We start from the raw sequence: 26,922 nt of genomic DNA, 5'->3' as shown, positions 1-26,922 counted from the left end.
TACATTATTGCCCCAAGAAACAATATAATAAAGCCAAATTCACACTGTTACAATTTATTGAAATTTTATAAAAACTCAGGCCAAGTGGAAGAATAAGGTACAACTCAAGAGTACAAAGACAACTCCGTTTCCGTTCAGTACTTTTCTCCTCAGCACTGATGGTAAGAAAGCCCCTTGCTCTCTAGTAGCCAGGCAGCATGGACTTATAGTCTTAAAATGAGGCTTTATGTATCTCAGGCTGGAGGCAGGTTGCCTTTTCTCCTGAGGAATCTCAGGCAGGATAAAAGTTCCTTACCACTCAGTACCTCTGTGCCAGAAGAAAAGCTCAATTTATTCAATCCTTAGAAAAGTTACTATCTTCCCCTGGTCAGACACTAAGGTGTCTTGATAAGGCCCAGAGACAACCACATAGTCCTTATTCTAATTCGTAGTGAAAAGGCTGCAGGCATATGGTGCTCCTCCGATGGGCCTGACCCTTTCCTAAGCACCTCTCATTTCCACATCCTTTGCCTTCTCTTTCCCCTAACATTTCCAGCCAGCATAGAACCCAATTTCTGGGGAATTGAGAGGAGAAACAGTATTACGAACACAGACTCCTTTCAAATTGGAGCAGGAGCCAAACCAAATAAATAAGAGAATTGCGAAGGGAAGTGGGGTAGAAGGGAGGTCAGGGAACAATCCCGTGCCTCAAGTCTGGTGCACTTCATGGAACATCAGTTCACGGGGGATGGCTGTTTCTGGACCAAACTTGGTGGCTGCCCGACGCTCAAAGGCAGCAACATTCTGTTTGACAACCTCATCAAAAAACATGGTGGCCAGCTGGGAGTGCAGCAGAGAACGAAATTCAAAGGAAATCTGGGAACGGGTAAGAGACAGTCAGAAACTTCCAGACAATGTTGGATAGTCCCTGGCCAAATGCAAGGGGGGTTACTGTTCCTCAGTGCCTTTTCTTCCCCTTTCCATCTAGTTTGTTGGATCCCCTTAAGAGCCCTAACTTGGGACTGAGCACAGAATACAAGTCTGACACAAGCTCAGACCTGTGGAAACTAACTAACTTGGGAAATGCTAGCTATACTTAAAAGAATAACCCTGTCAGGTTGGTGCAGTGGCTCACGCCTGTAATCCCAGCACTTTGGGAGGCCAAGGCGGACGGATCACCTGAGGCCAGGAGTTCGAGAGCAGCCTAGCCAAAATGGTGAAACCTTGTCTCTATTAAAAATACAAAACTTAGTTGGGCTTGGTGGCAGGCGCCTGTAGTCTCAGCTACTTGGGAGGCTGAGGCAGTAAAATCGCTTGAACCCGGGAGGTGGAGGTTGCAGTGAGCCGAGATTGTTCCATTGCACTCCAGCCTGGGCGACAGAGCAAGACTTCATCTCAAATAGATAAATAAATAACCCTGTCACAGTACCCCAGCCCTTCCCCATACCCAGTCCTAGTCCTCTGCTACACAACCTCCTGACTCACCGAAAAGTCCACAGTGCAGGTTCGAGGATAGGCAGGAATACCAGGGCTGAATCGCCAAATGGTCTCTAAGTGGTTGAAGAGCTTGCCATCAGTACAAACAGCCTAGAATAGGATAATCAGGTAGTTAAATAACATTACTAAGTATAGGATACAATATAAAGGAAAGCCATTTTCCTTCTTTCTGATATTAGGGAAATACTTGACACATGGAGATAAAATCATCACAAGGAAGGCCAAAATAGCACTTTAATATGAAACTGCTAAAAAGAAAAAATCCAGTCCATCCCTCTCATACAGGCCTCACCTTGACCATGTGAGGTTTGACCATGGAAACTGCAGAGGTGTAACGTTCCATGACAGGTGGAAAGCCAACCTCCAGCTGGGCTTTCAAGTGACCCTTACGGCTGGATACCACTAGAGACTTCTTACACCAGGGCACAAACTCACGATACTCCTGGACATTGGACACCACTTCATACATCTCCTGCATTGAGTACCTAGGAGAAGAAGAATCACAGGCCAAGGAGCTGCCAGCTGGGTCAGGTTCCTCCTTGCTGTAGGCCCCTAATTCATACCTTTGCCCACTAACCATGCACCTTCAGGAACTAGAGATCCCAAATAAGCCTGGATGAATAACTTCCCAAAAGCAAATGTGCAAATCCTTATATCGTTACCTTATATTTTGCAGTTTACAGAATGCTTTTGCATTCATTATTTTGATTTTAAGAGGGACCATCTAGGGAGAACAGAGAGGCTGTCAATTTTACTGGTGATCACACAAGGATCAGATCCCAACTCTAACAATTTTTTAACAATGTAGCCTTAGGTAAATTACCTGTGTCTCCATTTTCTCACCTAATTTATAGGTTTGTTGTGAGGATTAAATGAGAAAAATCTATGTAAAATATCTAAGTCAAGCTGCTAGCATGTAGCAAGTGCTCGATAAGTTAGCTATTATGCTCAAAATATATTTAAAAGGTTACGCTGCAAATATTTACACATACTATGTACCCATAAAAAATTTTAAATGGTCACCAGAAAACACCCTGTTTTTTGTTTGTTTTGTTTTTTGAGACAGTCTTGCTCTGTCGCCCAGGCTGGAGTGCAGTGGTACAATCTCAGCTCACTGCAACCTCTGCCTCCCAGGTTCAAGCGATTCTCCTGCCTCAGCCTCCAAGTAGCTGGGATTACAGGCACCCACCACCGTGCCAGGCTGATTTTTACATTTTTTTTTTTTTCAGTGGAGACAGGGTTTCACTATGTTGACCAGGCTGGTCTCGAACTCCTGATCTCAAACAATTGGCCACCTCAGCCTCCCAAAGTGCTGGGATTACAGATGTGAGCCACCGCACCCAGCTACGCCCTGTTGTCTTAAAGTATAGTCCAACCCTAGTCTCATTTCACTTAAGCACATGCACAGCAACCAAGAAGGGAGAAATTAAGGTCGGGAGGGTGGCAGAGGAGGATTGAGGGTCAGTATTGTAGCTGGGGAGGGGGATGGCTAGAGATGAATCTTGCCCACTGATGATACCCTGACATTCTTGCCTGGACATGGTTATTTGGAGGGAAAGGGGAAGTGGAAGGATGCAGGGCAGAGAATGCTTACCCCATGATTCTACGCTCCGAGTAAGCCTTTCGCTTGTTGGTGAAGGGGGCAGCAAATCCCATGAAGGAACGGCTCCACGGTAAGCCAGCCTCAGCCGCCAAGATCTGGGCAGCCCGAGGCAAGAGGAGGCTGCAGGAGGTCAGAAACCTAAGACCAAAGGAAAGAGGAGCCAACCTTATAGTTCTTTGTAATCCTCTATCATTTCTAGGTGAAGGGGAAGAATAGTGCATCCCAGACGAAGGTCGTCCAGACAAGCTTTCCCCCCAGCACCTGCTGCAGCCCGCTAGGCTCTCTCTGGCCAGGGAGTCACGAGTGCAAAAGGTCGAGGGCAGCTAAGGACAGGGCTGGGGGCGGGGTGGAGGAGGATGAGAAAAAGCGGGGTGTGTGGGAAGTGCTAGTTGCTTTTGACTGGGCCTACGCTACTGCTGAAAGCTAAGACTCTAAGGAAGCATCACTGTCCCCGGGGACCCCAGGGCGCCCGCAAGGGCCAAGAAGAGGTTGGACACTCACCCCGAGGACTTCCCTTCTCGTACAACTTGCAAAAGCATTCTCCAAAGCTCTACATTAGCTCCCAGGGCATGATTGCTGCCAGTCCCCGCTGCGCCTGCATCCCAGTATAGCACCCCTCCACCGCGGAACCCCGGGGTCCGCAGCGACCCGGTGCCCTCAGCCGCGATCGCCCGCGCCTCCCTCTCACCTCATTGGTCGCGGCGGCGGCGGCAGAGGGCCTGGGGGCGGGGCCGGGCGCGTGCCCGGGCGGAGGGAGAGCCGGCAGCAGCGCTCGGCTGCTGCGCGCGTCCCAGCCGGGACCCGCCGCGAGCCCGCCCAGGCCATGCGCGCGACCCTGACCGCCCCTCTAAGTTCTGACACCGGCTGCGCCCTCCTCACTCCAAAGGAGGAGCAGCAAGAGGCAGCCGCCTGGCTGGTTGGGGGCCTCCGAGCGCAGGGGCGACGGGAGGCGGCAGCACCTCTCGCCTTGCTCCCGTGTAGGCTGCCGGGTAGGCTAGAACTGAAGCCGGGATCGCTGCTCCCGCAGCTCTCGGTACCCCCACGTCACGCTGTTGCCATGGCTCGGGCCTGGGAGAGGAAGGAAGGGGACAACGCCGCCTGTCGGGAGATGTAGTTCATACCTCTGGCGAGAAAGGGCGCTGGGGTGTGCGTTTGAGAAGTGCAAAGATGGTTCAGGGGACTGAGGTCGCCTGTGGTCACAGGACCCGATACGTAGGCACAGAGGCGACTTCGTGGGCGTGTCTACAGCAGATGATCCTCTGAACGCCGCTCTTAGAGCCTTAGGTTCTCTAGGGGGGCAGAATGAATAGGATAAATGTATATATGAAAGGGAGTTTATTAAGGAGAATTGCCTCAGGATCACAAGGTAAAGTCTCACATTAGGCCGTCTGCAAGTTGAGGACCAAAGAAGCCAGTGGTGGATCAGTCCAAGTCCTAAAACCTCAAAAGCAGGGAAGCCGGCAGTGCAGCTTTCAGTCTGTGGCCAAAGCCCTGAGAGCCCCTGGCAAACCACTGGTGTAAGTCCAAGAGTCCAAAAGCTGAAGAACTTGGAGTCTGATGTTCGAGGGCAGGAAGCATCCGGCACGGGAGAAAGATGAAGGCCGGAAGAGTCAGCAAGTCAGCTTCTTCCCCCTACTTTTACTTTTATTTATTTATTTATTTGAGACGCAGTCTCGCTCTTTTGCCCAGGCTGGAGTGCAGTGGCATGATCACGGCTCACTGCAACCTCCACCTCCCAGGTTCAAGCGATCCTCGTGCCTCACCACCTACCCCAGCCTTGCCCCCGCCCCAGTACCTGGGATTACAAGCATGCGCCGCCATGCCCAGCTAATTTTTGTATTTTTAGTAGAGATGGGGTTTCGCCATGTTGGCCAGGCTGGTCTTGAACTCCTGACCTCAGGTGATCCACCCGCCTCAACTTCCCAAAGTGCTGGGATTACAGGTGTGAGCCACCGTGCCCGGCCCTGCCTACTTTTTCTAGCGTCGCTGGCAGCGGCTTGGATGGTGCCCACCATTGAGACTGGGTCAGCTTCTTCCAGTCCACTGACTTAAATGTTAATCTCCTTTGGCAACACTGTCACAGACACCCAGGAACAACACTTTGCATCCTTCAAACCAATCAAGTTGACACTCACTATTAACCATCACAGAGCCTTTATCATATTCGGCCTTGTTTATAGTTAGAAGCACTGTTCATCTTTGTAGCGTCCACAAGTGGTTAGTGCTGTGTTCTACATTTTTGGGAAAGGAGATTAACATTCCAAGCTCTGAGCTAAGGCTGCATAGTTTTCACCTTTAATATTTATAGAAAGAAGTCAAGGTAGGAAGAACCAGATATTCTTAGGACAGAGAATCATCTTTGTCTGAAAAGTGTGCATTTGATGAAGAGTGAGACCTCATGGACAGAAACCCAGGCAAGTAAATATCACTATACTGCTTTTCATGATTCAAGAAGAAAAAAAAATACTCTTGAGTGAGCACGGTGGCTCACTCCTGTAATCCCAGCACTTTGGGAGGCTGAAGCAGGCAGATCACTTGAGGTCAGGAGTTCGAGACCAGCCTGGTCAACATAGTGAGACCTTATCTCTACTAAAAATACAAAAATTAGCCAAGCGTGGTGGCGAGCGCTTTTAATCCCAGCTACTCGGGAGGTTGGGCAGGAGAATTGTTTGAACCCAGGAGGCGGAAGTTGGAGTGAGCTGAGATTGTGCCACTGCACTCCAGCCTGAGCAACAAAGCAAGACTCCATGAGAGAAAGAAAGAGAGAGAGAGAGAGAGAGAAGGGGAGGGGAGGGGAGGGGAGGGGAGGGAAGGGGAAGAGAAAAGAAAGAGAAAAAATGCTCTTGATAAAAGTCAGGTGAATAAAAGAAAAAAGGAGAAGAAGAAAGAAATCAACAATTAGAAAGAGACTGGGCTAGGTACAGTGGCTCATGCCTGTAATCCCAGCACTTCGGGAGGCTGAGGTAGGAGGATCACTTGAGGCCAGGAGTCCAAGACCAGCCTGGGCAACATAGAGACCCTTGTTTCTCCAAAAACAAAAGAGAGACTAGAATTAGGTGGGTGCAAAAGAATGGTGGTGCCTGCTGTTGAATTTCAAGAAATTCATGCTATTACAGTACAAACCTTTCCTCTGCTTGCTTGCTAAATCTTCAGTCAAGCTCTCCACTTTCAGGAAAGCTTTCCCTGAGAAGTGTTTTGTGTGGTGCTTATGTGCAGGGACAGGGGATAAAGTAAATAAGACTGTGTTGCAGCCAGGCATGGTGGCTCATACCTGTAATCCCAGTACTTTGGGAGGCACAGGTGGGTGGATCACCTGAGCCCAGGAGTTTGAGACCAGTCTGGGCAATATGGTGAAACCTTGTCTCTACAAAAAATACAAAAAAAATTAGCCAGGCATGGTGGTACATGCCTGTAATCCCAGCTACTTGGGAGTCTGAGTTGGATCACCTGGGCCCAGGAGGTTGAGGCTGCAGTGAGCCATGATTGCACCACTGCACTCCAGTTTGTGTGATGGGAGTGAGACACTGTCTCAAAAAAAAAAAAAAAAAAAAAAAAAAGACTGTGTTGCAATGCTGTTCTAATTAATGTGGAACAGACATCTGGTCTAGAAAGAGGGTGGTTCTTGGGCCTGGCGCGGTGGCTCAGGCCTGTAATCCCAGCACTTTGGGAGGCCGAGGCGGGCGGATCATGAGGTCAGGAGATCAAAACCATCCTGGCAACGTGGCAAAACCCCATTTCTACAAAAAATACAAAAAAAAAAAGCCAGATGTGGTGGTGCGCACCTATAGTCCCAGCTACTCGGGAGGCTGTGGCAGAGAATCACTTGAGCCCAGGAGGCAGAGGTTGCAGTGAGTGGAAATCGTGCCACTGCACTCCAACCTGGGTGACAGATGGAGACTCTGTCTCAAAAAAAAAAAAAAAAAAAAAAGAGAAAAAACAAAAGGCCAGGCAAGGTGGCTCACACCTGCAATTCCAGCACTTTGGGAGGCCAAGCAGTTGAATCACCTGAGGTTGGGAGTTCAAGACCAGCCTGACCAATATGGAGAAACCCCGTCTCTACTAAAAATACAAAATTAGCCAGGCGTGGTGGCACATGCCTGTAATCCCAGCTACTTGGGAGGCTGAGGTAGGATAATTGCTTGAACCCCGGAGGTGGAGGTTGCAGTGAGCCTAGATGGTGCCATTGCACTCCAGCCTGGGCAACAAAAGCAAAACTCTGTCTCAAAAAAAAAAGTTTGAGCCCATATTCTCTGGATTTCAAGTAAGCAAGGGCCATTGGGTGATCACCAAAACCCATTTTATATAAACTCTTCTGCCTCCATAGCAGTTAGTACTACCAATTCAAAATAATTATTGACCAAATGAATATGTTTTATTATTTATCTATTTAATTTTTGAGACGGGGGTCTCACTCTGTCACCCAGATTGGAGTGCATTGGTGTGATCTCGGCTCATGCAACCTCTGCCTCCCAGGCTCAAGTGATCCTCTCACCTCAGCCTCCCAAATAGCTGCGACCACAGGAGCACACTACCACATTTTTGGTAGAGACAGAGTTTCATCATCTTGCCCAGGTTGGTCTCGAACTCCTGAACTCAAGCAATATGTCCATGTTGGCCTTCCAAAGTGCTGGGATTACAGGCGTGAGCCACCATGCCTGGACTGATGGGCACATGACCTTAAAGGACAGATTTACTCTTTATAATCCCACTCTTGTGTCCAGCCCCGCCCCCCTCTGACTAAGGGCTTATACATATGAGACAGCTGCTTTGAATGAGGAGTAAGGATCTGGTTGGTTAAAAGACAGAAATTAACTGGGATACATAACTGAACTGTGACCTCATTATCACTCTGCTTTAACCAAGTTGACTGCTACAGAATCTCCAAGGTCCAATAGGCCTGCCAAGCCAATTTGCTTGCTATCCCCTACTAATTAGTTTAACTAATCACTGCCATTTAAACTTTCCTAGTTTAGTCCCTATGCTTGAAACAACCAATTTCCTCCCATGTCTCCACCATTCTACATCAATAACTTCCTTCAAGTACTGACTCAAGACACACCTCCTCCAGGAAGACCCCGTTGACTGAACCCTTCCTTCAACATTACTCTGAACACATACTGCCATGTAATCTAGCATGTATCGTATATTCTGTAGTTGTTTAACATGTATATGTATGTTCATCTACTAAGTTATAAGCTCCTCATAAAGAGACACCATTACTTCTAATTTTTGACCTCCCAACCAGTTAGTACAGGGCTGTACATTGGATGAGTCCTCACATTTAGTCCTCACATTTGTCAGAAGAAGGAAAACTGAGGCTTAAAAATAGGTAGCCATCTGTCTAGAGTTACCCAAACATGAATGCAGTAGTTCAATCCTGAAGGACTGTCCGTATAAGAGGGTTTTAACACCACTTCTGGCCTCCTCCTCCCATACCCTGTGTATCTCCCTGAGCCCTGATAGTATCAGTGTTCCCTACATCAAATCCTTTTTTTCCCTACTGGGAAATCCTCTTTCAGTGCTCTAAATAATATTAAAAATAACTCTTCTAGCCCTTCCTCCTCCCTCTAGTTTCCCAGAGAACCAGGCTGGCAACATCTCTTGTTCACCTTCATCCCCTAGCCAGACCCAGGCACGTGACCCCAGCTCAATCCCTGACTCCAATTCCTCAGGTTACCAAGAGTTATTTTGGGCAATGGATACCATGTATGCCCCTGCTTCTCATCCTCTGGGCCATATCCTAGTTTAGCCCTTCCTGGAAGGCCCATAATACCCAATAGCCAAGTCCCAACACCCATACCCATTTGATCCTTTGCTACCTTTGGTTTCTGCTGCTGCTTCATCATCATCATCAATCATCAAATATTAAGTGCCTGTTTCTCTATACTGATATTCTGGAGCTTAAAAAAACCAATACCTTTTCCTTCGGAAAGCTCAAAATAATTTTTTTTCATTAAAAAAAAAAAAAAATTTAAAGTCCATGTTAGAGAAGACTCTGACTCTGGCTTACAAGGAGTTTAAAATCCACTTTATGGCCAGGCATGGTGGCTCACACCTATAATACCAGCATTTTGGAAGGCCAAGGTGGGCAGATCACCTGAGCTCAGAAGTTTGGGACTAGCCTGGGCAACATGGCGAAACCCTGTCTCTACAAAAATTAGCGGGGCATGATGGTGCCCACCTGTAATCCCAGTTACTCCTGCAGCTGAGGCAGGATCACCTGAGCCCAGGAGGTTGAGGCTGCAGTGAGCTGAGATCACACCACTGCACTCCAGCCTGGGCGACAGAGCGAGACTCCATCTCAAAAAAAACAAAACAAAACAAAAACAAAAACAAAAATCAGTAGCCAGGTGTGGTGGTGTGCACCTGTGGTCCCAGCTATTCAGGAGGCTGAGGTTGCAGTGAGCTGACATCAAGCCACTGCACTCCAGCCTTGTCGACAGACTCCAGCCTAGGTGACAGAGTGAGACCCTGTTTCAAAAAAAAAAAAAAAAAAAAAAGGTGAAAATGAGACCGGGTGCAGTGGCTCACACCTGTAATCCCAGCACTTTGGGAGGCTGAGGTGAGCGGATCACGAGGTTAGGAGATGGAGACCATCCTGGCTAACACGGGGAAACCCTGTCTCTACTAAAAATACAAAAAATTAGCCTGGCATGGTGGCGGACACCTGTAGTCCCAGCTACTTGGGAGGCTGAGGCAGGAGAATGGCGTGAACCCCGGAGGTGGAGCATGCAGTGAGCTGAGATGGTGCCACTGCACTCCCGCCTGGACGACAGAGCAAGACTCCATCTCAAAAAAAAAAAAAAAAGGTAAAATGAGAAACAAAGGTGTACAATTTAACCAGATTGTGGCAGTATAAACTAAGTATGTAAGTGTTAAGGAGAACAAAAGGAAAAGAGCCTATTAACCAGGGGAGACTTCCTAGAAGAGGTAAGTTTAAAGCAACATTTTATTTCTTTGTAATTTTTGTGTGTGCATGGAATCACGGAGTGATTGCTCCTAAGCAATATTTTAACTTTTATTTTCAATATGGTAAAAAATTTAAAAATTCTAAAAGGTATATAGTGATAGGTAAATTTCCCTCTCATTCCTTATTTCCTGTACCCCAGTTTTTCTTTCAAGGAAAAAAGGACTGTTACTAGTGTCTTAAGTATCTTTCTAGTAGGAAGGCAAGGGAAGGCTTTTGTTGTTGTTGTTGAGACAGAGTCTGCCTCTGTCACCCAGGCTGGAGAGCAGTGGGTTCTCCTGCCTCAACCTCTCCAGTAGCTGGGATTACAGGTGTGCACCACCACACCAGGCTAATTTTTTATATTTTTGGTAGAGATGGGGTTTCACCATGTTGACCCGGAAGGCTTTTTTTTTTTTTTTTTTTTTTTTTGACAGAGTTTTGCTCTTTTTGCCCAGGCTGGAGTGCAATGGCACATCTCGGCTCACTGCAACCTCCGCTCACTGCAACCTCCGCCTCCCGGGTTCAAGCAATTCTCCTGCCTCAGCCTCCCAAGTAGCCGGGATTACAGGCGCCCGCCACCATGCCCGGCTAATTTTATGTATTTTTAGTAGAGGCGGGGGTGTCATCATGTTGGCCAGGATGGTTTCGATCTCTTGACCTCGTGATCCGCCCGCCTCAGCCTCCCAAAGTGTTGGAATTACAGGCGTGAGCCACCGCGCCCGGCCAGGAAGGCTTTTTAAAAATGTATTTTCGCAGGGTGCGGTGGCTCACGCCCGTAATCCCAGCTCTTTGGGAGGCCAAGGCAGGTGGATCACCTGAGGTCAGGAGTTCGAGACCAGTCTGACCAACATGGTGAAACCCCCGTCTCTACTAAAATAAAAAAATTATGGCCGGGCGCGGTAGCTCAAGCCTGTAATCCCAGCGCTTTGGGAGGCCGAGACGGGCGGATCACGAGGTCAGGAGATCGAGACCATCCTGGCTAACACGGTGAAACCCCGTCTCTACTAAAAAATACAAAAAAAAAACAAAAAAAAAACTAGCCGGGCGAGGTGGTGGGCGCCTGTAGTCCCAGCTACTCCGGAGGCTGAGGCAGGAGAATGGCTTAAACCCGGGAGGCGGAGCTTGCAGTGAGCTGAGATCCGGCCATTGCACTCCAGCCTGGGCGACAGAGCCAGACTCCGTCTCAAAAAAAAAAAAAAAAAAAAAAATTAGCCAGGCAGGGTGGTGGGCGCCTGTAGTCTCAGCTACTGGGAAGGCTGAGACAGGATAATCACTTGAACCCGGGAGGCGGATGTTGCAGTGAGCCGAGATCATGCCACTGCACTTCAGCCCGGGCAACGAGAGTGAAACTCCGTCTCAAAAAACAAAATAAAATAAAATGTATTTTTATTTTTAAATTTTTTTCCTCTCCCCGCAAGGGAGGACCTTTATATATAAAGCCTTGACAAGACGCCAGCATGCTGCACTTCGTCCATTATGTGTTCTCTTCAATGTGTATTGAGTTGTGAAACTCTGAACAGGACCCTGGATCACCTTTCAGAAATTGTATCAATTTTTCAACTCACTTTTCGTCTTCCTCCTTTTTCCAATTCTGGGTTGAGATGACTTCCATTCATTTCTTCTCTAACTGACGGCTTTCTGGCCTCTCCATTGGAGGAGGGGAAGCGCCACATGCTGTTCTGGGAAGAAATTGTTGAGTGTTTTCCACTTTAACCTTGCAATGGAATCAGTAAGGAGCTGGAAAATGTCCCTTCTCTTGGTCTTGGCGGCCTTTTCCAGTTGCCAGTTGTCATGGCCTCTTTGTGGGTGTTTTCTGCAGTAGAATCCTCCTTGGGGTTTCTCCGCATTTTGAGCACTTTTGCTATTTCTTCTCTACCGAACTCACGCATCCGCCAGTGGAGATACACGCTTTCCCTCCCTCTGGGGATATTGCCATACATAATTCCCAGTTCTCCACCCGCCAGTTCCCCCTAGTCTGTGGGGGATTTCGGGGTGTGGAATCACTGACGGGAGGAGTTAGCTCGGGCGGGAGCATTGTGGGCTGGGTGAGATCTGGCCCGCCGTTCGGTCCTCAGTTTGGGAAAGCACCGCGGGACCAAGGCCCAGGTTTCCGCTAGGATCTTGTGAGGAACCCCTTGGGCCGCCAGACTGGCGCAGCCAGCTGCGGGAGCCGGGGAGCCGGCGCGTGAGTTCGGGGGTGCAGGGGCTGCAGGGGCCGCCAGGGTGGGGCGGAGGGCGCTGCGGCTGGGGTCCGTTTGCTCTGGGAGCGCCGGGACTCGGACGGCCGCCAGGGAGCGCTGCGGCCTCCCGCTCGCCCGCCCCCCGGTAGGCGGGGCCGCGCTCTCCCTGCAGCCGCCGCCGCAGCCGCCGCCTGGGCCGCTCCGTGTCCCCGGTGGAGCCACCGCCGCCGCCGCCGGGAGCTCGATGCGGACGGAGCCCGGGCCGGGCCATGGGGATCCTCAGCATCACGGACCAGGTCAGCCCTCCTGCCCTTCCCCGCTTCCTCCTTCCAGGGCTCCGCGCTACCGCCACGCGAGCCCGGGGATGTGCGGCCTAGGCTGGGCCCGAGCCCGGAGCTCCCGCAGCTCCCGCCCCGCCCCATGCCGCGCTCCCCTCAACCGAGCCGGTGTCCTTGGGGACCTGGCAACCGGAGGAGGCACCGCGGGAGCCCGCTCCAGCCAGAATCCCCAGAGTGGAGCCCCTCCACGGACGCCCCCCCCAAACCTGGGTGCTCCCCCACCCCCACCCCCACACCGGTTCCGCTCCGGCTCCAGCCCGCTCTCAGATTGCCGGTTCTCCCTGCAGCCGCCCCTGGTCCAGGCCATCTTTAGCCGAGATGTGGAGGAAGTGCGTTCCCTACTCTCGCAGAAGGAGAACATCAATGTGCTGGTGAGTTGGGAGCAGGGAGGATGGCGAGACCGGAATCCTGGCTCCCGTGTTCTGGACCCCTCCCCACCGGTGGGGCGGCTCCGTGTCTCCTCTGCTCAGATGAGGCCGCAGTTCTTTCCATCCTGGAGTGAAAGCCTACTCTGCATTTGGGGATGGAGAGCAGGTCAGGCTTGCAGCCCAGATCACTTGGGCTGGGGATGCCCAGGAACGTTGTTCTCTTCTGAACCTCCGGAGTCTGCAGCGCCCCCACCCCTCCTGGAAAAAGGAGCCGGCTTCTCAGCCCATTGGCCCTGACTCCACCCTCCCTAGGTGCTTGCCTTTGACTCCCAGTACTGGGACTTAGGACCCTGCAGAAACTATGGGAAGAGGTTGTGGGGAAGGGCCTGGAGCTCTGAGGCTTGGGCTGGGGTGCTTGATAGCCCCCTCACCCCGCGCCCACAGTCCCTCCTCTTTTTTGCCTTCTTAGGACCAAGAGAGGCGAACTCCATTGCATGCTGCTGCCTACGTAGGCGATGTCCCCATCCTCCAGTTGCTACTGATGTCAGGTGAAAGTGGGGAGCTGGAAGGTGTGGCACATAGGGAGGGAAGGGAGGGGAGGAGTCTTTTTTGATATTCAAGGATTGCTCTCCCGGGCTTGGTCCAGGCAAGGCTCCAGCTCCATTCAGATTTCCTGGCCTGATTACTGGCTTCCTTCATACCCCCTCCTCACCTTCCATCAAAATAGGAAATTATATCCCCACAGGTGCTAATGTCAATGCTAAGGACACACTGTGGCTGACCCCTCTTCATCGTGCTGCTGCCTCCCGAAACGAGGTATGCGCCCCCACCTTCTTTTACCCTTTCAAAAAGGATGAGTTGCTTAAAGGTGGAAGTTAAGGGTCAAGGAGCCTCAGTCCTCAGCCCTACAAGCTGTTCTACCCCAAGTAGTGAGGAGATCAAATCTTGGCCCCTCCCTCCTACCCCTAGAACTGGCTGGTAAGGGGGCTGAGTGCTGCCAGCTGATGTGACTCAGGGAGAGCTTAACACTGGGCTGGCAGACTGCGGGGGCCCTGCTGCCAGGCCTGAGTGACTCATCCCTCCCTGGGGGGCCACCTTAAGTCTGATCCCCCTCTGGGCACTGAGATTTCTTTCCTTGTGATGGGGGATGGGTATAGTAATCTGTTGCATCCTTGGCCCTCAAGTAGCTTGAAAGTTGACAGCACAGGGGCCAAACATATTTCATCAGTTGGGTCCTTTGCCCTATTCCCATCAGCCCTGCAGACAGGGAAAGGGGGACCTCCTCCTCAGTTCATCACTTCCCTGGCTCCAGCTACCGGGGGAGGGGCCGAGGCCAGTGGGAATGAGGTAGGTGGTGGTTAGGAGGGGCATGTTAGCTCGGGTTTTGCAAAGGAACAGGTATCTGTTTGCTTACTGAGATACTGAAAATAATTTTGGTGCCTATGAGAAGGCTAAAGAGGGTGTTCAGGGCAAGGTGCAGCAAGAGCATTTAGTTTTCCTAGAAGTGGTGGGGGGTTGGGATGTGTGGATCTCCATGTGTAGATTTGTTTGGGAATGGATGTATGTGTGAGTGAAGATTTTCATGGTCTAAGTTGGCGAGTCAGGTGGCTTGAAGAAGAGCAAAGGGTCCTTGTTTTACTCAGCAAGGTAAGGAAGAACTCAAGTTCTAAGAAGATCCAGAAGATGGGAAGTAGGTATTGAGAGGCTAGGGATGTTGGAAAAATGAGAAGAGACTCTGTGCTGGGGAAGACGGGGCGGTAGATGCTCTGCTGACCTATTCCTCCTCCCATTTCCTGTTGTTTTACCTCCCGCTCCTACTCTCTCTTTTGTCCCCTGCCCCTCAACAGAAGGTGCTGGGGCTGCTGCTGGCACATTCAGCAGATGTGAATGCCCGGGACAAGCTGTGGCAGACACCACTGCATGTGGCTGCTGCCAACCGGGCCACCAAGTGTGCTGAGGCTCTGGCACCCCTGTTGAGCAGCCTCAACGTGGCTGACAGGAGCGGGCGCAGTGCTCTGCACCATGCAGTGCATAGTGGGCATCTTGAGGTGAGGACTGTTCCCATCCAGGCCCAGCTGGGGCTTTCCCTTTTCTTACCTTCCTACTCACCTTTCCCTGCTTCTGGGCCTTCAAGCCTGAAGGATAAGCAGCCCAGATGGTTATATAAACACTAAAACTCAAGCGCTAAATGAATGGTCAGACTAGATTAAAATTCTTAACTTGGACTTCAGGAGGTTGATAAAACCTTGGATTTTGCTTAGAAAATATCTAAGCAAAATTTTTGCTTACACGCCTTTCTGAAGAGAGTACGTGTCTTTCAGCACATTTGCAAAGACAAGAGTTTAAGAACCACCAAATCACCTGAAGAGACTCCCTTGTTTCCCTCAAAGTTCCAGATCTCTCCAGTATCTCCTCCTTAGTGCCTGCTTCTGCTGTTCCCTCAAGTCCTCCAGGTTGTTTTGCTCATGGAAAAAGGCATTAGGCTGCCTCAGCCTTTTCAGATGAGGCCTCTGCTCTTAGGTAGGTTGAGGGCATGAATCTGACTCTGAACAAGTGTCTTTCATATCCTGATACAGACGGTGAACCTGCTCCTCAACAAGGGAGCCAGCCTGAATGTCTGTGACAAAAAGGAGCGGCAGCCTCTACACTGGGCAGCTTTTCTAGGTGAGAGAGAATACACGGGAAAATCAGAAATTTAACATTTAGGATTCCTAGAGCAGGGATATGGGGTTGCAGCCTTTGAAGAGAGGAGTGCCGGGCCTTAGAGTTTATCTTCTACTTCCTTTAGAGTGTCTTCTCTTTTCTCAGGGCACTTGGAGGTCCTGAAACTGCTGGTGGCACGGGGAGCAGACCTCGGCTGCAAGGACCGCAAGGGCTATGGGCTGCTCCATACAGCTGCTGCCAGTGGCCAGATTGAAGTGGTGAAGTACCTGCTTCGGATGGGAGCGGAGGTCAGGGCTTTGAGCTCTGGGGTTGGGGACTATGGTCAGTGAGTAGGAGATTATAGAGTCTGTTATGGAGATATGAGATATTGGGTTGTTGGTGTAGTTTTGGGAGGTTGGAAGGGCGTGGTAGAGAGGGTCTGAATAATGCTTACCTTAGCCATAGTACCCTGAGTACCTTAGTACCTTGGGTCAGAAACCCCAGAGGAACTGAGGCAGTCATTGGATTTCTGGGATCTGTAGGTTACATGTGCTGGCTTCTACTTTGTTTAAACTGATACCGCCTTACTCTCACTGCTGAATATCCAGATCGATGAGCCCAACGCTTTTGGAAACACAGCTTTGCACATCGCCTGCTACCTGGGCCAGGATGCTGTGGCTATTGAGCTGGTGAATGCCGGAGCCAATGTCAACCAGCCGAATGACAAGGGCTTCACACCACTGCATGTGGCTGCAGTCTCCACCAATGGCGCTCTCTGCTTGGAGCTATTGGTTAATAATGGGGCTGACGTCAACTACCAGGTGCCTGAAGGGATAAGGCTTAGACCAGTGGGGAGCGAAACCTGGCTCTAGGGGTCCTGACTGTATCTGGATAACTCTCGTGGAATTATCCACTTGCTTCCTGGGGTAATCAGACCTTGCCAGGGACTCAGGAGAGAGTGGGCTAAGAAGGTGCCATATGACCCTTTTGTCCTTAGAGATATGTCCTTGGAAGGAGATAGGGCATTCTCTGTGCTTTGCACTGGAAAAAAACAAAAACAAAAACCCACCATGTTTCCACAGAGCAAAGAAGGGAAAAGTCCTCTGCACATGGCTGCAATCCATGGCCGTTTCACACGCTCCCAGATCCTCATCCAGAATGGTATGGACCTGGGAGACTTTGTGCTCTCATCCCTTCCTCCCCCAAGGAACTCATTTCTAGAATCTCCCTAACTTCCGTCTCCTACCCTCTTCCAGTAGGATAGGCCCTTGGAACTCTGACCAAGGGACTTGTGGAAATGGCCCTGCTCTGCCCTGCCCAGTCTCCTAAGGCCTAGAAACAGGATAAAACATGTAGAATCCTGGGCCTGGCACCTGATGCATAGTAGGCACTCAAATCGTGGCTAGCTCACGAGAGTGGTCTTAAGCCTGAGGTCCGCCTGAGCTTGTGTGTGTGTATCCCCTCACAGGCAGTGAGATTGATTGTGCCGACAAATTTGGGAACACGCCACTGCATGTGGCTGCTCGCTACGGACACGAGCTGCTCATCAGCACCCTCATGACCAATGGCGCAGATACCGCCCGGTGAGTCAGGGCCCTGACTCCACTTCTGGGCTGCCCAGATCTGCATAGACCGCTCACATCAACCATGGAGTCACAGAGAAGCTTGCCAAAGGGCACCTTGGAGAACCTCCTTCCCTGACTCTAGGGTAGTGGTGGGTCAAAGAAGAGGTCTTACTTGGTCCCTCCTTGACCCAAGGACTGAGTTCCTCAATTTGTCTCTAGGCGTGGCATCCATGACATGTTCCCCCTGCACTTAGCTGTTCTCTTTGGATTCTCTGACTGTTGTCGTAAGCTTCTTTCCTCAGGTATGTGCTGATGGGCTGGGGATTGGCAGGTGTAGAGGGGAGCAAAGGCCTTTCCCTCCCTGCTGAACACTCTCAGATGTGACCTGTGGCTGTTCTGTGCCTCCAGGTCAGTTGTACAGCATTGTGTCTTCACTCAGCAACGAGCATGTGCTTTCAGCTGGGTTTGACATCAATACACCTGACAACCTTGGCCGTACCTGTCTTCATGCTGCTGCTTCCGGAGGGTGAGTTTTTCTTTCTCCCATCCTTTGAGCAGGGAGCTGGGCAAAGGTCTGGGCCTGTCATTCTTGCCTGCCTAGATCTATTCCCCCTCTCACAATGAGAGCAGTCACAGCAGAAAGGGCTTGCTAGTTCCATCCCTCCTTAGCCCCACCCTGGGCCTGTGGCTTCCCTTTGAGGCTGTAACTCTCTTAACACATCTTTCTTTTAGGAATGTTGAATGTCTTAATTTGCTGTTGAGCAGTGGAGCTGACTTAAGGAGGAGGGACAAATTTGGCAGGTATGCTGATATGCAGGGGTAAACATAGGGAATGTCTGATTAGAGAAACATGGTAGAGGGAGGAAGGGTTGAGATTGGAGAGTTAAATAAGGAGAATGTTATGAAGCAGCATTTAGCTGCACATCTGATTACATTCGGATCTGTCTCTGATTCTCTTCCCCACCCTCCTTCATTTCTTCCTCAGGACACCACTGCACTATGCAGCTGCTAACGGTAGCTACCAGTGTGCAGTAACATTGGTAACTGCTGGGGCAGGTGTCAACGAGGCTGACTGTAAAGGCTGCTCTCCCCTCCACTACGCTGCCGCTTCCGACACTTACAGGAGGTGAGGCTACCAGTCTGGTCCTTCTCAGTCCCACTCACCTCCCTAAGCCTGGCCCTGACTTTCTCTCTCTCCTCCCCAGAGCGGAACCCCACTCACCTTCCAGCCATGATGCCGAAGAGGACGAGCCACTGAAGGAGTCCCGCAGGAAGGAGGCCTTCTTGTGAGTAGCAGAGAGGGCCCCTGGGATGTGCTTTCCCACCCATGCAAGCTCTGGCCCTGCTGTCCTCCTACCTACTCTGAACCTCCACCCTACACTGCTGCTGTACTGCTGGTCAGCCAGCAGTGTGTCTTGAGCTCTCTGGGTTTAGTCCATAGTGGGCAAAGACAAAAAGTATGAGATTGAAACTTCGGAGCTTCAGGGAAAAAAAACCCAGAAGTATGAGACACAGTTCCTTCCCTAAAGGAACGAAATGGATGTTTTTTTTTTTTTTTTTTTTTTTTTTTTTTGGAGACAGAGTCTCACTCTGTTGCCCATGCTAGAATGCAGTGGCACAATCTCAGCTTACCGTGCCCAGCCAGTCTTCTTGAGAGGATTAGAAAAGCTAAATGTACAAAATAATTTGTTTATTCCACAAGCATTAACTGAATATTTACTTACTAGTTTCCAAGTACTATGCTAGATACTAAGGATAAAAGATGAGGCTGAGTGTGGTGGCTCAAGCCTGTAATCCTAGCACTTTGGGAGGCTGAGGTACGCCGATAGCCTGAAGTTAGGAGTTCAAGACCAGCCCGACCAACATGGCGAAATCCCGTCTCTACTAAAAATACAAAAATTAACCAGGTATGGTAGCACACACCTATAATCCCAGCTACTCAGGAGGCTGAAGCAGGAGAGTTGCTTGAACCAGGGAGGTGGAGGTTGTGAGCCGAGATCACGCCACTGCACTCCAGCCTGGGCAACCGAACAAGACTCTGTCTCAAAAAAATTAAAATTAAAAATAGGCCAGATGCGATGGCTCACGCCTGTAATCCCAGCACTTTGGGAGGCCAATCGCAGCACTTTGCGTGGGGGTAACCCCAGGCAGATCATCTGAGGTCAGGAGTTCGAGACCAGCCTGACCAACGTGGTGAAACCCCCATCTCTACTAAAAATACAAAAATTAGCCGGTCATGGTGGCAGGCACCTGTAATCCCAGATACTCAGGTGGCTGAGGCAGGAGAATCACTTGAACCAGGGAGGTGGAGGTTGCAGTGAGTCAAGATCACGCCAGTCCACTCAACCTGGGTGACATAATGAGACTCTGTCTCTGAAAAAATAAATAAATAAATAAAAATTTTAAAAGGAAGAATTGTCCCAAATTTCTGTCTTTTGAAAGCTAGTAATTTGTTGGGAAAGATAAATAAAAGGACACTTGTGTATACTAATGTAAGATGATTTAATGACAGGAGAAACTAGGTTTAGGGTATGTGAGAACTCCCTGTACTATCTTCACAATTTTTCTTTTTCTTTTTTTTAAATTGATTTATTTTGTAGGACAGGAATCTCTCTGTGTTGCCCACCCTGGTCCCGAACTCCTGGGCTCAAGCAATCCTCCTGCCTCAGACTCCCAAAGTGCTGGAATTACAGATGTGAGCCACCACACCCAGCCCACAATTTTTCTATAAATCTAATAATATTCTAAAACAAAAAGTTTATTTTTTGCTGGGCACGGTGGCACATGCATGTATTCCCAGCTACGCAGGAGGCAGGTGCAGGTAAGGCAAGAGGATCGTGCAAACCCAGGAGTTTGAGGCTACAGTGCAGTATGATCATGCCTATGAATAGCCACTGCACCCCAGCCTGGGCAGCATAGTGAGACCCCATCTCTAAAAAAAAAAAACCCACAAAAATCAGCTAGGCACAGTGACTCATGCCTGTAATCCCAGCACTGAGGTGGGAGGATTGCTCGACCCCAGGAGTATGAGACCAGCCTGGCTAACACATAATGAGAACCCATCTCTATTTTATTAAATTTAATTAATTAATTAATTAATTTATTTATTTATTTATTTGAGATGGAGTCTTGCTCTGTCACCCAGGCTGGAGTGCAGTTGCACAATCTCGGCTCACTGCAACCTCTGCATTCTGGGTTCAAGTGATTCTTCTGCCTCTGCTTCCCGAGTAGCTGAGATTACAGGTGCCTACCACCATGCCCAGCTAATTTTTTTTTTTTTTTTTTGAAGACCAAGTCTCACTCTGTTGCCCAGGCTGGAGTGCAGTGGCATGCTCTCGGCTCACTGCAGCCTCCACCTCCTGGGTTCAAGCAATTCTGCTTTAGCTTCCTGAGTAGCTGGGACTACGGGTGCACGCTGCCACGCCTGGCTAATTTTTTTGTATTTTAGTACAGATGGGGTTTTCACCATGTTGCCCAGGCTGATCTCAAACTCCTGAGCTCAGGCGATCCACCTGCCTTGGCCTCCCAAAGTGCTAGGATTGCAGGCGTGAGCCATCACGCCCAGCCTAATTTTTGTATTTTTCATAGAGAGAGGGTTTCACCATGTTGGCCAGGTTGGCCACAAACTCCTGACCACAGGTGATCTGCCCACCTCAGCCTCCCAAAGTGCTGGGACTACAGGCGTGAGCCACTGAGCCAGGCCCCTGTCTCTATTTAAAGTAAATAAGTTAAATAATTTTTTAAAAGATTTATTTATATATTTTTTGTGTTTTGTTTTGTTTGAGACGGAGTCTCATTCTGTCGCTCAGGCTGGAGTACAGTGGCTCGATCTTGGCTCACCGTAAGCTCTGCCTCCCGGGTTCACGCCACTCTCCTGCCTCAGCCTCCCAAGTAGCTGGGACCACAGATGCACACCACCACGCCTGGCTAATTTTTTGTATTTTTAGTAGAGACGAGATTTCACCGTGTTAGCCAGGATGGTCTCGATCTCCTGACCTCATGATCCACCCATCTTGGCCTCCCAAAGTGCTGGGATTACAGGCGTGAGCCACCCTGCCTGGCCTAGGATTTATTTTTTTAAAAAGGACACTAAAATCCAAGAAGCTCAGCTGTTACTTGCAGCAAGTTACTTCTCTATGCCTCAATTTCATCACCCACAGTAGGGATAAAAATAGTATCTACTTCATAGGATCTTTATGAGGATTAAATTATTTAATATACATGAAGTACTTAGAACTGTGCTTGACAGTAAGTGCTAAATACTTTATTATTATTACTACTACAACTACTACTAAGGTATGAGAAGGCTGCCAAGGGAGCACAGAGGAAGAGGTACCTTCCCCAGGGAAGGTTGGGAAAGGCCTCACAGAGGAGAGAAGCTGGGACTGAGTTTGAGATGAACAGGCCTTACTCGGCTGGGCTGGGAGGAGAAAGCATCCTAGGGCAGGGGTCGGTGTGCCTGAAGGTGGGGAAAGCATGTCAGTCAGCAGAAGGTTGATAACTGAACATCATGCCCTAGGTTCTCTAGGAGAACGTTCAGAGGATAAAGGAGGGCATTGAAGCCAGAGGGGTTCAGGGCAGACTTTGAGAAGGTAAAGTAGGTCTGGAGCTAGGATTGAAGAATGGATAGGATTTAGAGAACCTACCTAGAGCTAAGGACCGGTGGCGGCCAGGTAGGCCTGGAGGGGTTCCCTTGGTCCTCTCCTCTGGCCCTCCCAGGTCTGTGCCCTCCTGGGCTGGGCCTGTCCCTGCCTCATAGTGTACCCTTGGCTCCCCAGCTGTCTGGAGTTCTTACTGGATAACGGTGCAGACCCCTCCCTGCGGGACAGGCAGGGCTACACAGCTGTGCACTATGCAGCCGCCTATGGCAACAGACAGAACCTTGAACTGGTATGTGTTGGGGCCCGGCCTGCAGGAGGGGAGGCAGGGGCACAGGGTTTGTGGATTCCAAAACTAAGGGTGCTTCAATCAAATGTGGTCTTCAGATCCAGAGGCTTAGTGGGGATTACTGCGAGTCAGGGACTGGGGTACTTATCTTAGGAGTTCCAGAGTCTCAGCACCTACTTTCCTGTCCATTGCAGCTCTTAGAAATGTCCTTTAACTGCCTGGAGGATGTGGAGAGCACCATTCCAGTCAGCCCTTTGCACTTAGCTGTGAGTCCCATGTCTTTTTCTTTTGCCTTCCTTGTCCTGCCTGTTCCCAGGCCCTAACAAAGGTGCCAACACTTGTGAAGTTATCCTTGCTTCTGCCTTTTTGTGGGAGAGGGGATAAACACAGTGCAGGGTAGGAAGCCTTGAGGGGCCCAAGGAGCTTGTCGAGGACTAAGACCTTGAGCTTCCCATGGACCCCAAGAGCAGAGAAGGGGAAGGGAAGAGCAGGGAAGGTCCCAAGCTGTGTGCACTGGTTGCCTGCACCCCTCCAGGCCTACAACGGTCACTGTGAAGCCTTGAAGACACTGGCAGAGACGCTGGTGAATCTGGACGTAAGGGACCACAAGGGCCGGACCGCACTCTTCCTGGCCACGGAGCGCGGCTCTACTGAGTGTGTGGAGGTGCTTACGGCCCATGGCGCCTCTGCCCTCATCAAGGAGCGCAAGCGCAAGTGGACGCCCCTGCACGCTGCTGGTTAGTGCCCACTTGAGGCTGCTGCCTTACCCTTGCCATGCCAGATCCCTCCTGGATGGGAATGGGGCTGGAAAGTGGAGTAGGGTGAGGAGAATAGAGACTTCAAGCCCTGATTCATAGCTTCCTATCCTCAGAGATTTCTCTGTGGCCCAGGTCTTCCTGTAACATTGACCCCAAGTCCTTTAGGCTTGACCTCGCCTCCCTTCTTCCTCTTGGCCCTGCCCTGACGCGGGGTCCCTTTCCCCTAGCTGCCTCTGGCCACACTGACTCCCTGCACTTGCTGATCGACAGTGGGGAACGAGCTGACATCACAGATGTCATGGATGCCTATGGACAGTGAGTGTGGGCCAGGGTGGGGTGCAGGTTTTCCAGTCCTTGTGGGATCCTCACTCCTCCTCCTGCCCCTCTGTAGGACCCCACTGATGCTGGCCATCATGAATGGCCATGTGGACTGTGTACATCTGCTGCTAGAGAAAGGATCCACAGCTGATGCTGCTGACCTCCGGGGCCGCACCGCCCTCCACCGCGGGGTGAGTGAGCTTCTGGGGGGGATTGTTTGCATGTGGGCCTCAGTGTGGGAGCACGGGACTCACCAGCAGTAGGGAATCCAATTGTCTAGGAGGCGAGCCAGGATTTTGTGCCCAGTCTCTTTTTTTTTGGAGACAGGGTCTCACTCCCATTGCCCAGGTTGGAGTGCAGTGACACTATCATGGCTCACTGCAGCCTTGACTTCCTGGGTTCAGGTGATCCTCCCACTTCAGCCTCCTGAGTAGCTGAAACTATAGGCACATGCCACCATGCCCAGCTAATTTTTGTATTTTTTGTAGAGATGGGGATCTTACCATCTTGCCCAAACTGGTCTTGAACTCCTGGGCTCAAGTGATCCCCCAACCTTGGCCTCCTGAAGTGCTGGGATTACAGGTGCGAGCCACCAGGCCCATGCTGTGCCCAGGATCTTATTGAGCCTTGTGCTTGCTCCAGGATGAGTCCCTGACATCCCCAGCTGATTTCCCTGGTATCTGTGCTTTGTTTTATTATTATTATTATTGTTGTTATTATTATTTTTGAGACGGAGTCTTGCTCTGTTGCCCAGGCTGGAGTTCAGTGGCGTGATCTCGGCACACTGCAACCTCTGTCTCCCGGGTTCAAGCGATTCTCCTGCCTCAACCTCCCGAGTAGTTGGGATGACACGCCCAGCTAATTTTTTTATTTTTAGTAGAGACCAAGTTTCTCTGTGTTAGCCAGGATGGTCTCAATCTCCTGATGATGAGATCCACCCGCCTTGGCCTCCCAAAGGGTTGGGATTACAGGCGTGAGCCATTGTGCCTGGCCGATATCTGTGCTTTGTAATCACATACAACTGAGTGCTTACCACTCACTCTACTTGGGATACCCTGCTGGCCCCATCCCATCGCATAATGTCAGCACCACCTAGATCCTCTTCCGCGACCACCTGTCCTCAGCTGCCTCCTCCTCCCACAAGATTTTTTGATCCCTTAGTCTCCTTCTTCTCTCTGTTTAGTCTTTCACTCCAGAGCTCTAACTCTTAGTATCCTGAATGTTTATTGGCATAGAGAGAGTCAAGGAGGGAGATGTGACACTTAGAATCATTGTTGTAAAGGGCCGGGCGCGGTGACTCACGTCTGTAATCCCAGCACTTTGGAAGGCCAAGGCGGGTGGATCAGCTGAGGTCAGGAGTTCGAGACCAGCCTGGCCAACATGGTGAAACTTTGTCTCTACTAAAAATACAAAAATTAATTGGGCGTGGTGGTGCATGCCTATAATCCCAGCTACTCAGGAGGCTGAGACAGAATTGCTGGAACCCGGGAGGCAGAGGTTGCAGTGAGCCAAGATCACACCATTGCACTCCAGCCTGGGTGACAGAGTGAGACTCTTGTCTCAAAAAAAATAATAATCATTGTTGTAAAGACAAGGATTGAGGCCAGGTGCAGTGGCTCATGCCTGTAATCCCAGCAGTTTGGGAGGCCAAGGCAGGCGGATCACGAGGTCAGGAGATCAAGACCATCCTGGCTAACATGGTGAAACCCCATCTCTAGTAAAAATACAAAAAAATTAGCCGGGCATGGTGGCACCTGCCTGTAATCCCAGCTACTCGGGAGGCTGAGGCAGGAGAATCGCTTGAACCTGGGAGGCAGAGGTTGCAGTGAGCCAAGATTGTGCCACTGCACTCCAGCCTGGGTGACAGAGCAAGACTCTGTCTCCAAAAAAAAAAAAAGACAAGGATTGGAGCCCTGGAAGTGGTTCTTACTCCTGAGCCAGACTCAAGCAACAGGCCAGCAGAAAAGAAGGAGCTTTTCATCCCCTTCACACCCCCATGTTACTCACAGGCAGTGACTGGCTGTGAGGACTGCCTGGCTGCCCTGCTGGACCACGACGCATTTGTGCTGTGCCGAGACTTTAAGGGCCGCACACCCATTCACCTGGCCTCAGCCTGTGGCCACACTGCAGTACTGCGGACCCTGCTGCAGGCTGCCCTTTCCACAGACCCCCTGGATGCTGGGGTGGATTACAGCGGATACTCGCCCATGCACTGGGCCTCCTACACTGGTACTAGACTGGGGCCTCCACAGGCACAGGAGTATGTGTTGGAGTGTGTGTAGAGGAGGACGGGTGGGTTTTGGGAGTGACCTGGGTTGATCTGAATCTGGAAGTAGACTGGAGTGTCAAGACACAGGACAGACAGGGAACCTTGTTGTTTTTCTCCATCACAACTCTTCCTTACTCATGCCCAGGACACGAAGATTGTCTGGAGTTGTTACTTGAACACAGCCCGTTTTCATACCTGGAAGGAAACCCCTTCACTCCTTTGCACTGTGCAGTGTAAGTCCCTTCTGCTGCATCAGCCCTTCTTGCGAGGGCCCATGACCTGAGCTTAGGACAGGTAGCCTACTTCCCTTGTCCTTCCTGATGACCCCTCCTCCCTGTTCCTCTAGGATTAATAACCAGGACAGCACCACAGAGATGCTGCTGGGAGCTCTGGGTGCCAAGATTGTGAACAGCCGAGATGCCAAAGGACGGTGGGTGATAGAAGACTTGGGGAGAAGTCCAGTTGCCTCTGGCTTCCTCTTTCTGCTTGGGCAGTATACTCTTCCCTATTTTAATCTACCCTGATCCCCGCCTTACAGGACCCCCCTTCACGCCGCTGCCTTTGCGGACAATGTCTCTGGGCTCCGGATGCTGCTGCAGCACCAAGCCGAGGTGAACGCCACTGACCATACTGGCCGCACTGCGCTCATGACGGCAGCTGAGAACGGGCAGACCGCTGCTGTGGGTGTGTAGGGGCCACTTGTGGAAGGGAGGAGCTCCCCTGGGGCATTTGCAGGATGGGTCAGCCCTGCCTGTGGAGGCTGGCTGGGGCTGGGGTTCAGACATCAGGAGGGTTCTCTTTGGATGTCTCGCCATCTGCAGACGGTATGCAAAGTGGAGAGCCGGGATGGCTGCTGCTTCTGGAGGGAGGGTTCAGTCCCTCTGTCACATTTCTCTCGTAGAATTTCTGCTGTATCGAGGGAAGGCAGACCTTACTGTGTTGGATGAGAACAAGAACACGGCCCTCCACTTGGCTTGTAGCAAGGTACTTACCTGAAGTGATTGGGGGACTGCATAAGGGGCAGAGCTTGATGAAGAGAGGTAGGTCTCGGTTGTAGAGGGGACTAGGGCGGAAGTGAGGATTGTCCAGCACATCCCACTGGTGGGGCAGCTGTTTGTCCTCCTGTTACTCTCCCAACTCCTGCCTTGCACCCTGCCACACTTCTACTTCACAAGTCTCCACTCTGTTCCCCTCCCTCAGGGCCATGAGAAATGTGCCCTCATGATCCTGGCGGAAACCCAAGACCTTGGCCTTATCAACGCTACCAACAGTGCGCTGCAGATGTGAGTGCCTGGAAGGGGGCTCCTAGCTGGGGGAGGCCGGTGGGTGACGCAAAAGAGTGGCTGCTGTTCAGAGGCTCTCTGGAGCCTATAGTATTTGTTCAGCACCCTTGCCATCCTGTCTGGAGGTGGAAGGGCAGCTTAGCATCAAGCTCCTTCTTTTTCCTTTTTTCCAAGGCCACTCCACATTGCTGCCCGGAATGGTCTAGCTTCTGTGGTACAGGCCCTGCTGAGTCGTGGAGCCACAGTGCTGGCTGTGGATGAAGAAGGTGGGTGGGGTCTGGAGCC

The 26,922-nt window shown here is 50.8% G+C and overlaps 2 protein-coding genes across 5 annotated transcripts in view; one reads left to right on the top strand and one right to left on the bottom strand.

The window, feature by feature from the left end:
• Nucleotides 1-38: 38 nt before the first annotated feature.
• On the bottom strand, nt 39-12,306 carry COQ10A (coenzyme Q10A). 3 transcript variants are annotated; one of them, XM_065525196.1, is made up of 6 exons: nt 11,594-12,306; nt 4,201-4,368; nt 3,071-3,217; nt 1,769-1,961; nt 1,465-1,566; nt 39-855 (listed from the first exon to the last, which is right to left on the bottom strand). In XM_065525196.1, the coding sequence occupies exons 1-6, from the start codon at nt 11,638-11,640 to the stop codon at nt 688-690; spliced, it is 825 nt and encodes a 274-aa protein (XP_065381268.1). In that variant the 5' UTR covers nt 11,641-12,306; the 3' UTR covers nt 39-687. The 3 variants fall into 3 exon arrangements, with proteins under 3 accessions (XP_065381268.1, XP_005571271.1, XP_005571272.1); XM_005571214.3 differs by lacking the exons at nt 4,201-4,368; nt 11,594-12,306 and adding an exon at nt 3,768-4,081; XM_005571215.4 differs by lacking the exons at nt 4,201-4,368; nt 11,594-12,306 and adding an exon at nt 3,581-3,765.
• Nucleotides 12,307-12,359: 53 nt separating this feature from the next.
• The window catches only part of ANKRD52 (ankyrin repeat domain 52), a 20,526-nt gene continuing 5,963 nt past the window's right edge, over nt 12,360-26,922 (top strand). Inside the window, exons 1-27 of one of the 2 annotated variants that reach the window (XM_005571201.5) lie at nt 12,360-12,504; nt 12,834-12,917; nt 13,384-13,462; nt 13,660-13,730; nt 14,762-14,962; nt 15,491-15,578; nt 15,723-15,865; nt 16,166-16,378; nt 16,640-16,718; nt 17,026-17,140; nt 17,342-17,424; nt 17,531-17,648; nt 17,855-17,923; nt 18,108-18,248; nt 18,328-18,408; nt 21,901-22,012; nt 22,204-22,275; nt 22,545-22,746; nt 22,995-23,082; nt 23,159-23,276; nt 25,095-25,314; nt 25,500-25,587; nt 25,701-25,784; nt 25,893-26,038; nt 26,256-26,338; nt 26,555-26,637; nt 26,812-26,903. In XM_005571201.5, coding sequence (XP_005571258.3) covers nt 12,478-12,504; nt 12,834-12,917; nt 13,384-13,462; nt 13,660-13,730; nt 14,762-14,962; nt 15,491-15,578; nt 15,723-15,865; nt 16,166-16,378; nt 16,640-16,718; nt 17,026-17,140; nt 17,342-17,424; nt 17,531-17,648; nt 17,855-17,923; nt 18,108-18,248; nt 18,328-18,408; nt 21,901-22,012; nt 22,204-22,275; nt 22,545-22,746; nt 22,995-23,082; nt 23,159-23,276; nt 25,095-25,314; nt 25,500-25,587; nt 25,701-25,784; nt 25,893-26,038; nt 26,256-26,338; nt 26,555-26,637; nt 26,812-26,903 — 2,980 coding nt within the window. In that variant the 5' untranslated portion in view covers nt 12,360-12,477. Of the gene's footprint in view, nt 12,505-12,833; nt 13,227-13,383; nt 13,463-13,659; nt 13,731-14,761; nt 14,963-15,490; nt 15,579-15,722; nt 15,866-16,165; nt 16,379-16,639; nt 16,719-17,025; nt 17,141-17,341; nt 17,425-17,530; nt 17,649-17,854; nt 17,924-18,107; nt 18,249-18,327; nt 18,409-21,900; nt 22,013-22,203; nt 22,276-22,544; nt 22,747-22,994; nt 23,083-23,158; nt 23,277-25,094; nt 25,315-25,499; nt 25,588-25,700; nt 25,785-25,892; nt 26,039-26,255; nt 26,339-26,554; nt 26,638-26,811; nt 26,904-26,922 lie in introns of both variants that reach the window. The other variant, XM_015431023.4, reaches the window with a different exon arrangement.

The sequence above is a fragment of the Macaca fascicularis genome, chromosome 11 (genome assembly GCF_037993035.2).
Source record: "Macaca fascicularis isolate 582-1 chromosome 11, T2T-MFA8v1.1".
NCBI lineage: Eukaryota > Metazoa > Chordata > Mammalia > Primates > Cercopithecidae > Macaca > Macaca fascicularis.
Note: the sequence above shows the minus strand (reverse complement) of the source record. Positions and strands in the feature narration are given on the sequence as shown.